Source organism: Antennarius striatus, chromosome 7 (assembly GCF_040054535.1).
Source record: "Antennarius striatus isolate MH-2024 chromosome 7, ASM4005453v1, whole genome shotgun sequence".
NCBI classification, from domain to species: domain Eukaryota; kingdom Metazoa; phylum Chordata; class Actinopteri; order Lophiiformes; family Antennariidae; genus Antennarius; species Antennarius striatus.
In genome coordinates, this window is record NC_090782.1 from 14,183,846 (window position 1) to 14,198,084 (window position 14,239).

Sequence of the window (14,239 nt, forward strand, 5' to 3'; positions counted from 1 at the left end):
TGCTTGGAAATACACACCATTTATCTGTTTCGTTTTGTTGCTGTTTTTTTCTTTAATGGGGACATCATCATCATCAAACCGATGATAAATCTTTGATTGAGTTGTCCTGTAAAGACAGACAAATTTGCCAACAGTTTTTCAAACACTAACAGAGAACATGACAGTTGGCTTTATGCAGATAAAGTACCCCAGCACTGATGAAGGACAGGAAAATAAGTAGCAGTGGTGTGACTTATCTCTGCTCAGCTTAAACTCACCTTCATGAATTCGGGCATGTCTTGTATGACCACCAGCTCATCGCTTTCCTGCTGTCTCCTTCTCATCTTCCAGGCAATCAGGATGAAAACCACTGACATGGCGGCTGCCACAGACCCCGCCACAGTAATCACTATGGTGAGGTTGTGAGGAGCTCCTTGTGAAACAACTTGGTCTGGAGCCTTCATGTGACTGACATCAGAATTGACAGTTGAGTGGGGAAGAGACTGAGGCTTCAGCAGGTCAGATATATCTGAAGACAGAGACACAGTCAACCAAAAATTCAGATAAGATAGTATTTTACGGATCATCGTTTGATTGCTTTTTTTCTTTATAATTGACACCTTCCAGACTAAACAGGAAAAAGGCATCATCTCCTTTGATGAAGTTTCTGCTCCTCAGCCTGCTGTGGGTGATGAAGGTACTCGTTCCGGTGCCTGGACCTCGATAGTAATAAGTGCCATCAGATGCAGTTACTTTAGAGCCCACCTTCTTGGGGTCGTCCCAGTAGAACTCAGTGCCTGAGACAAACACATGAACTGTCACTTTCTGTTGGACAGTCATGAAAAGTCATGAAGTCACTTCAGTGTCTAAAGAACAGAGCGAAGTCAAGTGTGTAGTCAAAGTGCCACCCCTTTCTTACCATCAGAGGACATCTTGTCAGGGTCAGTGGTCACCATTCGGTGCATGTTCATTTGCTGCCTGATGTCAGACTGCTGGTCCATCAGGGCCATGGTTGCCTGTTGCCAAGGGCACGGCCACTTGAGTCTGTGGTCATTGGGGCCTGAGGTCAGGTGGAAATATGTGGCCATGTAGCCCTTACGATCACTTTTTCCATTCAGATAGACGCCCACCTACAAAGCACAGAGCAGTGTGAAGAAGCATTGAAAGCAATTTGTAGTAGACAAGTTGCAAATTGTGATGAAACATGTCACAATCTGTCCTGTCATTTATAGGAGTCTGACATTTATAATTCGAAGTTAATAACAGATTGTTATGATAATTGTAAGACATTATATTAATCCTGTTAAAAGATAATATACAAATTTATGAATAAAAAAGTCAGTCAGGGTATTTTTTGCAGTTACACAATGTCTTACCAATAAAACATTGTGATTTTCAGGTCAACTTTTGTGTAGAATAGATCAGGAAGGCAACATAGATATTTTTTAACCTGATATAATGCATGAATTCACAACTGTCATATTTTAAAAAGCCTCTTTTGACAGACTTAATAGAAAAACCTGAAAAGCGAGCAACATGGTGTTTTCAGCTAACTCAGTAGTTAGCTCAATTCACTTGGTTGCTTCAACTGATATAATCTACCAGTGACTATATGGACTGTGAGGTGACAGCACTACCCACTGTGCCACCGTGCGGGCATTATGATCATCACTATCATCATTGTGATAGCTATCAGTTTGGGGAGGGAGCTCAGACTGTGGAAGGAAGGTTAGCTTCCTTAACCCAATGTAGTTTTAGTCAAATACCCTAATATGAATAATTGCTTACTCAAAATGAGTAATCCTACTTCAGTAAATACAGTATATATCTAAAAAATACAGAACTTCATGGAGCAAAACTTACTGTTTCTGTATTCCTTATGTTTCAAAATTAAGAGAATAGAATACAGTACTATCAATTAATCAACCTTTATTTGTATAGTGCTTAATCACATCAGACATTTCAAAGTGGTTTAAAAGACAGAGAAACCCAAAGCATAAGCGACAGCGACGGGAAAAACCTCGCTCTTTAAAGAGAAACTCAGAGCAAGACCCAGACTCCGAAGGGCGGTCATCTGCCTTGACCAGTTGGGTGGGAAGGGAAACACAATGGGGAAAGAGATGGCAAGAAACAGAGAGAGAGAGTGGCAGGTAAGACAGATAGAATTGGACAGAATTTCTTTGCCGCCCCCTAGCAGCTTATCTATGGAATCTGTGTTGTTTCTAATTGTAAGCTTTTTGTAATCAAAGAGGAAGGATTTGTGTCTATTATAAAGGCGTTTACCTGGAAAGAGTAACCTGCTGGTGACAGGAAGCGAGGGCTGTACAGTTTTTGTCCTACTGGTGTGGTGGCTAGTAGCCCAGTGATGTTACGAATGTGCCAGATGTGCTGGGGGCACTTTGAAGAAAACAGGTTAATGTCATCCAGAGAGAAACCCCCCTTTGACAGACCCCTTCCCGTGACAGCCTGAAACTCCACTCGAGCCTTCTTGCTCATATTCAGATTGATGTTATGAAGATTCCAGGAACCCATAACCCCTCCTGAAAAGACAACAGAGAAACAACAGGTAACAAATATTTATATACATTCATACACTGTGTTCATATGAGCAACATGTAGTGTTTCATTTACTACCTGAAATTGTCTTGAAGATTTTCTCTTTATAGCCTTCCTTATCTTGCTCTCGTACCCAGATGTGGAGAACATCGTCAGCTGCTCCAGTGTTATGGAGGAAGAACTGCAGGCACTGAGCCCCAGGTTTAGGGTACAGCCATCGGCTGGCAAGGGATGCGGTGTCACCAGGTTCAGAAGAGGCTGTGCTGAAATGCATGAAGAACCCTTTTCCTGGTGGAAGGAAGAGACAACAGAGGGAGAAGTCTAGCCTTGAAAGTTAAGCATTATAATGAAAAATGAAAAATAAATAAAATATATATATATATACACAAGGTTTTAGCACTTCTTTCTTTCAAGATCTTTCTCAAAGATATTCACATATCAAAGTTGTTCCCATCCATTTAGTTTGATCTCCAGGATTAAAGGAATGTCTGTGAGGTGTACATTGTTTTTCTGATTTACTTCACACCTTTCTTATGGTTTCAAATGATTCCATAAAACAGTAGCCTTCAGTGAGAAGTGGTCGAAAGCTCCCATTAACTTTCGTGTTGCAGCAGATCATGAGCTATACACCAGTCATCTCTAACATTATAACCACTGACGGCTAATTTGAAGAACAAGGAGTATTATGTTGCAATGGCTCCTGTCAGCAGACAAGATGTACTGTATCAGGCAAAAAGTGAACATTTTACTGTTGGAGTTGATATAAAGGAAACAAGAAAATTGAGTCAGCATAATGATCTGAAAGACTCTGATGAGGACCAAACCGAGACCAGATGATGGCTCAGATAGATAGATAGATAGATAGATAGATAGATAGATAGATAGATAGATAGATAGATAGATAGATAGATAGATAGATAGATAGATAGATAGATAGATAGATAGATAGATAGATAGATAGATACAGTAGATCGATAGACAGACAGACAGACAGACAGACAGACAGACACAGACAGACAGACAGACAGACAGACAGACAGACAGTCTGTGTTGAGTTGAGTCTTTGTCTGTCTGTCTGTCTGTCTGTCTGTCTGTCTGTCTGTCTGTCTGTCTGTCTGTCTGTCTGTCTGTCTGTCTGTCTGTCTGTTAGATAGACAGATAGATAGATAGGTAGATAGATACTTTAATAATCCCGGAGGAAATTGCACATATCCACTGCTCAGCCAAACACCAGGAAAAAACAAAAACAAAACAGAACATACCACAAGACATACACTACACTAACAGACAGATCTCTAGAAGTGCAGGTTTTGTTGGATGTTCCTGGAATGTCATTGATTGGTACCTACCAAAAACTGTCCAAAAAAGCCACAGAGTTTGCTGAAGGTTGAAAAACAAATATTGAGTCTTTGTTAAAGTGAAGATGATCCGACAGGGTCAGATTTAGTTTAATATGAGGGGTAAATCCCAGGATTATCTCTCAGGTGTGTAAAACAAACTCTATTTAAAACTGTATCTAATAAATCATCAATAAAGGGGTATTTATCTACCTTATTTATCACACAATAACTATTTTATACTGCAAGTTTGCACTTTGAACAGATGCCATAAAACACATCAGACATTATTGTTCGTAACAATTATTGAAGACAGATATCAGACTAGGTAAAGGAGAAAGAAGTAATTACATGTTTTTATTACATGTTTTTTAGTTGGTCAATCACGCATCAGTCACTGCTTTGACATCTTTGCCAGCATAATGTTAACACTGTTGAAAGATGAAATATTTAAAACCAAAATGCCGATGTAAATTCTAAACATTTCTACATATTTTTTTTGGAAGCTAGCAGTCACCAGCAGATTGTTCGAATGTTCATCCTTTAGCTGCTATATACTGTATATATATATATATATATATATATATATATATATATATATATATATATATATATATATATATATATATATATATATATATATATATATACTGTATATATACTGTATATGTGTGTATATATATATGTGTTTGTGTGTATATATACAGGCAAACCTCGGTTTCCGACCACAATTCGCTCCGGAAGGCTGTTCGAATACCGATTTGTTAGAATTCCAAATACATTTTTCCCATTACAAATAATGTAAATGGTCTTAATCCGTTCCAAGACGCTAGAAAACTACCTTTTTTCAACATAATATCCATCTATTTTCTGCTGCTGTATCCGCGTAGTATATGTTACTACATAATGTCATTTATATATCAAATTGTATAGTAATGCAACATATCAAAGAAATGTAAAAGAAAGAAGCAAACACGAGAAAGAAAGTGTTAAGTACGATCAACGCTCTTATTTTGGGACTTCCTGTTGTACCCGGAAAAGTTGCATGTAAATGTAATGCTCTTGTTCTGTTGAGTGCGACATTCGTAATGTATCAGTGTTCAATTGAGTGTTCAGGTGAGCGTAGCGGGCTCCGGTTCAATAAAGGAGAGAAAATCTTATTTCGTTCCACTTATCATTCACCACGCAGATTCCACAACGAGTTACCGTCATCTTTTGAACAGAAGTTTACAGTAGAGTAACTTGCACCATAGGCAATGGAATGCAAATTAAGTGAAAAATTATTGAATACAGTAAACTAAAATAAAAAGCAGGAGGATGGCTGTTACTGAGTTTGTTTCGCGTTCGACTTCCAAATTTTGTTCGACTTCCAAGACAAAAAAATTCAGAATTTTTTTGGTCCAATTCTGATTTGTTCGATGTCCAAAGCATTTCAAAAACCAAGGTTTGCTTGTATATACACAGTGCGCCCTCGTTTCTCGCTGCAATGCGTTACAGGAACCACACGCAAATAACGAATTCTGCGATAGAATGATCAACTCTTTATCTTACTATTTTCGGTAATTTAAATGTTTATGAACCCTCCCCATACTGATATTAAACCAACTTCTATCTGCATTACCTTTTCCCACACTCTTATCGACTGTTTAAAGCACTTTCGTGTCTCACGTAAGTCCAAGACTCATGGAACAGAGCACACTTTCGGATGCCATCAGCCAATAGAATGGTATGGTATCACGTGACTGCCTACCACAAATCTGCAATGAAGTGGAGTCGTGAGCCTTGATGCACAAATGTGCGAGGGTGCACTGTATATATATACATATAAAAGATATTAAAAAATATGTATAAGTCCAGTATATGTTTTACACTGGATTTTACTGGTGCATTTAACGAACTATGCATTAATGTTACCTTTTTCAAAAATCAAAACCAAGAACAGGCAGATTAGCCGTTTTGTCACATCTTGCTCTCTTCACCTTGAAGTCAACAAGCACAGTGTTTTTCTATTCCCCATCTCCATGTAGCTTATTGAAGTGTTCCTTTAGGTTTGCCGGTGTGAGGCTAGAGTTGCTCAACTTGGAATTGCAAATCATGCAGATAGGACGCTGACTCCCATCACGTTCCGTTATACATGTAAATCCATGTTGCACATATTCGTCTGACCACTTTGTTTTTTTGCTCAATATAGTTACTATGGATTAAAGTATTAAGAAAGAAATCAGACAACGTACCATCATGACAGGCATAAATTGGCTACTGAACGCGCAAAATCCCCTGTAGCACAGGTAGGCCAATCGATGTAGCGTGATCACCGGCAGCAAGTGATTGCTAAAGGGGCTGTGTCAGCACGAATTGACACGATGTGTCATACGTACACAATGATTTGTGTTATGTTCGGCGGAGGTCAAGACAAAACACCCGAGACGTTTTGTCTTGACCTCAGTCTCCACCGAACCCCTTACACCGACTCACCGAACCCCTGGGGTTTGATCGAACCCAGGTTAAGAACCACTGCATTATGACATGTCTTGAGCATCACTTACCTTTGCACTGTCCCATGTTTGTGTAGTCGGTCTGAGGTCCTCCACTGACAGAGGGAAGCTGCTCCCAGTTTCTGTTGCCATGATCCTGGATCATCCCACAAATGTTCTCCTGCTCAAAGTTGCAACTATCCACAAAGGAGGCAGAATTGGCTATGGAGAGAAAATAGTCAAGAGAAGCTGTACCTTTTGTGGATCACATCTTGCATTAGAGTCAAAGAAAAGATTTTATATAAATTATTTATTATCAGTTGGATTACAGGGAAACACTAGTGTAGTAAAAAAAATGGTAATAAAAATATTAACTATAGTTTTACTGGTTTCGATATGTGATTTTTGCATGAACCCATGAAACACCAGAATCAAGCACGATATTCTCTGGTGAGAGGAATCTGTCCATTTCTTCAGACACCTCAAACCTACTTCTAATAATGTAAAGGTCAGAAGACCCGTATGGAATACAAGGTCATGTACAGTATATGTCAAAAGTTGAGACAACTTGAACTATGTCTTCATTCAAGATCTGCTGTTTCCCATATCTGGAGAATCGCCAGCAGTGAATCAGGCACACCCAAAAGGTACAAGGTCCTCTTGCACTACCTTGGCACGTGCAGTATTGAATGTTATTTGAATTCTTTTACACTGATAGTGCTGTTCAAATGCAAAAAAAAAAACAGTTTACATAAGCAGATCATGTATTGATTAAATGTGTACTGCCTGTGTATCAGATAGAAATACAGTAGGTTAAAAGTCAGGACCAAGTTGGATTGTAGTCTGGGTTAATCTAAACATTTCAATTGTAGATTGAAAGTGATCACAAGGACAATTAGTGTATGTTCTCTAGCAAAACAGCTGGATTTAGTTCAGAGATTAATTTTGTGTTAATATTTTATGCCCTGGACAACATATTCAAAATAATGGATGGACAAAGTATAACTGAATAATAAATAACTGAAACCATACATTAAAGCTAAAAGTGGGCAAAAATTCACTCCACCCTTCACCTCAAATAGCCTAACCTAGCATATTTTCTTCAGGTTTGCTCCTTAAAATATAGAAACTTTAAGGCTGCTCTGGAACATCTGTAATAATAATGTAATCTCGTACTACTCTGTCACCATATTTTTAGTCTGCCATAACTTATTGTAGGTGGCTCAAAGTTTGAACCTTTCTGAAATGGCCCAAACTAAAGTTTAGTTTGCTCTGGAACAAGATCTGCTCTTTTTAATAAATGAATGCCTGACTAATTTTACTTTGCCAAAGTCGAGTGCCCAAAATTCCCAGCATTAGAGACTTTCTGTAAAATGAGGCTTCCTCCTGTACCTATTGCTGATCGCAAGCATCTATAGTTCATGGATCATGGTTTGTACAGTGAGGAGTTTTCCTTTGTTGTTAGATTGACAAAGTCAGCAGCTAAGAGGACTCACTGCAGTTGTATAGATGGTTGAGTTTGGTTAGGTCACTGGCACTGAAGCCCATCCGCTGACCAATCACATCCATAAAGTAGGGGATCTTGGTGATGATGGTCGGTTCGGAACCGATGTTGAAGGCTGTCTTACTGTAGTGCATTACAGAGCCGTAGTCATAGGCAACACCAAGAGCACTTGACATAGTGTCATCATATATCCTGAAGTTGTGTTCTTTACCTAAGGATGAAATAATGTTATATAATATCTGTACTTGATGATCTTAACAAGTTTGTGTGCAGTAATGTGTGTGTGCTGAGCTAATTGTTACCAGGCTCGATACGGTCCCACATGATGTTGACATAATCATTGCGGTCAGCCCTGGACTGCTCATGCCAGAAGCCCAACGCATGCAGAAACTCGTGCTCAACAGTTCCTAGGCGATCACAGTTCCTCCCAATGGACAGCCGCTGCTTCCCCACATGCTGGTTTCCTACAGAGGAGTAGCATCTAAGCAGTGGCAGGAGAGATTCATACTTTTGGTTAAATAGTTTGTTTAAGCAGTATTCAGAGGATGATAAATTACTCGACTAACCAACCAATAAATGATTATATTATCCAAGAATCAAGTAATGAACTTCACGTTTGAGTTTGGCAAAATAATAGTGGAGGAATTTAGCGTGACAATATATAAAACATCAAGACAGCAATATCTCAACTTGAGGGGTCAAAGCTGGAGATGCTTAATGGTGTGTATTTATTTCTCCCTTTCTATTATCAGCACTGAGACTCCCTGACCTCTGGACAGCAGCTATGCTTCTGTTAGAAATAAGATAGGAATATAATGAATAGTGCTTGAGAAAAAGCTTGATCACATAGTAAACGTAAAAACAAATATAAATGATGAATCTGGTTTTCCCTGTCCTTGTGTTATAGCATCAGTCCCCTGCCTTTCATTTAATCAGAGCGCTTCACAAGGAAACAGGGTTGATGGAAACTGTGACACTGAATCAAAACAGGAAATTTACAGGACAACCCCCCCCCCCCAAAACAACCAAGATGAACTAGCAGCTCACCCACTCCCTTTGAACACAGAAATGTAGTTCTCCTCTCCTCTCCACAGTGCGAAGTCAATGCAGGTCTTCAGTCTGTACTGGTCAAAAGCCTTCAAGATCACTCCCTTTGCATTCATATCTACATATTACACATATTATGGGATATTAATGATCAAATATAAAAGTTTCTGTAACCGATGAAAATCCAGTATATCATACATTGTAAGTAAATATTAGCGTTTATGCGTGTCTTACCCAGGCTATCTTCTAAGTAGTAGGGGATGGTTGTTGGCCACCGATATTTATCTCCTATGATCGAGTTTCTGATGGATATCTGACAAGAATGAAGAATAGATGATAGTGATTGGAACAATGCATACATACATACATGCACACATTCACACATACATACAGTACATACATAGAAACATACATACATACATACATGCATACATACATACATATATACCTACATAGATACATACACAGATACATACTGTATATACACAAACGTAAATAAACATACATACACACACACACACACACACACACACACACACACACACACACACACACACACACACACACACACACACACACACACACACACACACACACACACACTCATAGACACATACCTTTGTGCATACATACACATATACAGTATGTACAGTGCCTTGCGAAAGTATTGTACCCCAAAAGTACCCCAAGAACTTTTTGACATTTTGCTACATTTCAGGCTTCAAACTTAAAGATAACGAACTAAAAATATTTTTCAAGAATCAACAACATGTGAGACACAATCATGAAGTGGAACCAAATTTATTCAACATTTTATATTGTGTTTACAAATAAAAAACTGAAAAGTAGGATGTGCAAATGTGAGACCAAATGACACACAGGTGAACTCTGTCATTGTTGTCATTTAGGTCAACATTGGACCATTCAGAAGTCATCAGAGAACTTCTGGAGTCGTTTGGCTGAGCTGAGAGAACAGGGGGCCAATGCTTCTGTACATCCTACTTTTCAGTTTTTTATTTGTAAACACAATATAAAATGTTGAATAAATTTGGTTCCACTTCATGATTGTGTCTCACATGTTGTTGATTCATGAAAAATATTTTCAGTTTGTTTTAAGTTTGAAGCCTGAAATGTGGCAAAATGTCAAAACGTTCTTGGGGGGGCCAATACTTTTGCAAGGCACTGAACATACATACATACATACATACATACATACATACATACATACATACATACATACATACATACATACATACATACATACATACATACATACATACATACATACATACATACATACACACTCATTGATGTTGGAGTTAGCTGTTCTCAGTTCAGATGACTTTCAGACCCCACCTGGTTTTGACTCCTTACTGGGAAGTAACCTCAAATGTAGTTCCCACCCAAACAGACTAGAACTAACAAACATGCCCCAAACATCCTCAAAACATTCATATGAAAGGTGTTGTGACACGGCCCATTCCAGGTGCAGAGATATTTGTGTACTCCCTTATAATAATTATAACAAATTTTATTTGAAGGGGCCTTTCTTGTTACTCATGGACACTGTACAGAAATACACAGTCCATTAAAAAAATCAACAATAAAAAATAGATAAAATCAATAAAAGAGCAATAGGCGTCAGCACGAATAGGCAGTCTTAAACAGATGTGTTTTGAGTTGTGATTCGAAGTGGGGGAGTGATCGTTGGAAATGAATTCCATAAACTGGGAGCAGAGCGACTGAAACTTGTCCCTCCCCACCCGTCTGACTACCATGAGACAGGCGGAGGGGACAGACAGGTGTAAGGAGAATGAGAATCTGAGGGAGCAGGAGGGAGTGGTGACATTGAGGAGATCAGACAAACATGGAGGAACGAGGTTGTGGATGGCTTTGAAAGTTAGCAGGAGGATTTTAAATTGAATGCAGAACTGGACCGGAAGGACAGGAGTGTTGTGGTGAATCAAGGGAGTTTGAGTTATGATGCTGCCAGCTGAGTTCTGGACCAGTTGTAGATTGTGGAGACATTTGTGAGGGAGACCAAAGAGGAGAGAATTGCAGTAATCCAGATGAGAAGTGACAAAACTGTTGATGAGGATGGCGGCAGTACGGGGAGTGAGGGATATTTCGTAGGTGGAAGTAGGCAGACCTGGTCATATTACTGATGTGTGAATGAAAAGATAACGTGCTGTCAAGAATGACACGTTATTTTAGTTCTTAGCTTTGAGTGTTGTTCCTGTGAGTTGTGTGATTTGACAACCGTTAACTACAGGATATCTCTTTTGTAAATACTTATCAAAACCTAGTTGTTTTTACCCAACAGCATGCAATCACAATAAAAAGGAGGTCAAAGAGAAATGGAGCACAAACTGACCCACTTAGCTAATCTTTCGGAAGAGGCAGCAACGCAACTTTCAATCATATTTGATACAAAAATTGATGTTGGAAACACCCTTGCACTAGTTAACACTCCAAACCTTGAGGTCAGGATTCCAGACAAATTAATTTGTCCCTAAATTTTTTTTTGTTACGGGAACTAAAATATGAACCAGTGAAGAAATATAACTATAAGAACATGGAACAGAGTTGATACAGTCTCATATAAAAACTGTTTGAGTTGGGAAGCTAAAAGCAATATTACCAGGCTTCAGACACATCAAGCTATTCACAACTCATTCACCGCATGCTCTGTCAAATTTCAAAGCAAATGTTGAACAGTTTGGAGACAGGAGAATTCCATGCATGGATCAAAGCGCCTTTTCAAAGGTAATTTCTGATGGCCTCCAATCTGACCATTTGTAAAACCATCTTTATACAGATAAAATTGAGGCACATGTATTCTGAACATGCAGATTGCAAGGGCTAATAGCTTTGTGTCACCCTTGGTGTCTTTGTGTCTGTGCACACATGCTTACTTCATCCTGTTGGATATCTCCCTCCAGCAGGTCCAATCCTGCCGCTGCAAGACAAGATTGTATTAGTTGATAAAGTAACATTGACAAAAAACAGCAATATAATGACAATATAATAAGTCCATAAACCTTCATTAATGTTAAAGATGTCCCAGTCATGCCCCTCATCAACATCGGTTTCTGCAGGTGTAGAAATAATAATAAACGGCCATTTACACAAGATTTAAAATAATCACACTAACTGAATTATGATCAAATCTCTATTTCTACAAATAAATGCTAACTCTGTTTTGAAGTATTTCTGAGTGGCAGCAAGGCAGTGTTTTTGTTTGTTTGTTTGTTTGTTTGTTTTGTTTTGTGTTGGTGTTCATAATGCTGACACCTCAACAAGTGAAAAACACTGAGGTAGTAAACAGGACATCTTAAGGGGTGTATGAAGAATACAGGAAGGATATAATTTAAATATATTTAGACCAAAAAAATACTTGACGCACCTGTTTCACCCGTTAGCTTAGCTGCGGCCTAATAGATGAATTGGCAAAGCACATTAATAATCAATGGTGACATTTATGCCATAATTTTCTAAAGAATGACATGACACATTGAAAGCAAAGATGTGTTCTTACCAAGCCCAGGCTCAGGAAAAGAATGGTCAACCAGATTGTCATGACTCAAGCTGGTATGTCCAAAGAAACGTTGTCTCTTTATTATATACTGAAGAAAAAAAAACCACAGTAAAGGTTCACATTATCTAATCACCTACACCGCTAGTTTAGTCAGATTACAGGGCTGCTAAATCAATTATTAAGTCAATACTCAAATAAACAGATGGCAAGCAGTTTTATGACACTTTTATTGAAAAGGGATTACTTATCACAGCTGCATGGAAACATATTTCCAAATTGTTGGTGTGTACGTGTGTATATATGTATACTGTATATATATATATATATATATATATATATATATATATATATATATATATATATATATATATATATACTGAAAAATATATATACTGTTCACATATATATATATGTGTGTGTGTGTGTACAGTATATATATTTTTTCTTCAGTGTATATATATATATATATATATATATATATATATATATATATATATATATATATATATATATATATATATATATATACATATATACATATATATATATATATATATATACTGTATATAATATGTAGCCGCAAGAGGACATAAGCCAGGGTCTTATTGTGCTGGTCCCAAGCCCGGATAAATACAGAGGGTTGCGTCAGGAAGTGCATCCGGCGTAAAACTTTTGCCAAATCAAACATTCGAATCAAAACTATGACTTCCATACCGGATCGGTCGAGGCCTGGGTTAGCAACGACCGCCAGCGGTGCTGTTGACCAACAGGGTGCCGGTGGAAATTGGACTACTGTTGGACGAGGAAGGAAAGGAGGAAAGTGTGTTCATAGGAAGAGAGAGAAGAGGAACGCCAAGAATATAGGACTGAGAGTAGGGACATTGAATGTTGGAACTATGATAGGAAAAGGTAAAGAGTTGGTTGACATGATGCAGAGGAGGAAGGTAGACATACTGTGTGTCCAGGAGACCAGGTGGAAAGGTAGCAAGGCTAGAAGTTTAGGAGCAGGGTTCAAGTTGTTCTATCATGGTGTAGATAGGAAGAGAAATGGAGTGAGTTATCTTGAAGGAGGAATTTGTTAGGAATGTCCTGTAGGTAAAAAGAGTGTCAGATAGAGTGATGAGTCTGAAGCTAGAAATAGAAGGTGTGATGTTCAATGTTGTTAGAAGGTATGCTCCACAGGTAGGATGTGAGCTGGAAGAGAAGGAGAAATTCTGGTTGGACTTTGACGAAGTGATGCAGAGCATACCTAGAAGTGAGGGAGTTGTCATTGGTGCAGACTTCAATGGACATGTTGGTGCAGGAAACAGGTGATGAGGAGGTGATGGGCAGGTTTGATATCCAGGAGAGGAACGCAGAAGGACAGATGGTAGTTGACTTTGCAAAAAGGACGGAAATGGCTTTAGTGAATACTTTCTTCCAGAAGAGGTGGGAACATAGGATGACCTATAAGAATGGTAGTAGGAGCACACAGGTAGACTACATCTTGTGTAGACGGTGTAATCTGAAGGAGATCAGTGACTGCAAAGTAGCGGTAGGTGAGAGTGTAGCCAAACGGCATTGGATGGTGGTATGTAGGATGACTCTGGTGATGAGGAAGATGAAGAGGGCAAAGGCAGAGCAGAGTACGAAATGGTGGAAGCTGAAAAAGGAAGAGTGTTGCAGGACTTTTAGGAAGGAGTAAAGACAGACGCTGGGTGGTCAGGAGGTGCTTCCACATGACTGGACAACTACAGCTAATGTGATCAGGGAGACAGGTAGGAGAGTACTTGCTGTGTCATCTGGAAGGAAAATAGATAAGGAG

At 38.7% G+C, this 14,239-nt stretch overlaps 1 protein-coding gene across 1 annotated transcript; it reads right to left on the bottom strand.

Moving 5' to 3' along the window:
* Window positions 1–26: 26 nt before the first annotated feature.
* mep1ba (meprin A subunit beta a) lies at window positions 27–12,477 on the bottom strand. The gene is made up of 15 exons (XM_068319304.1): window positions 12,436–12,477; window positions 12,304–12,331; window positions 11,939–11,989; window positions 11,813–11,856; window positions 9,132–9,210; window positions 8,898–9,015; window positions 8,153–8,331; window positions 7,843–8,061; window positions 6,419–6,568; window positions 2,614–2,823; window positions 2,263–2,519; window positions 899–1,109; window positions 600–776; window positions 258–508; window positions 27–106 (listed from the first exon to the last, which is right to left on the bottom strand). Exons 1-15 carry the CDS (start codon window positions 12,475–12,477, stop codon window positions 74–76), a joined length of 2,049 nt encoding a protein of 682 aa, XP_068175405.1. The 3' UTR covers window positions 27–73.
* Window positions 12,478–14,239: the final 1,762 nt, after the last annotated feature.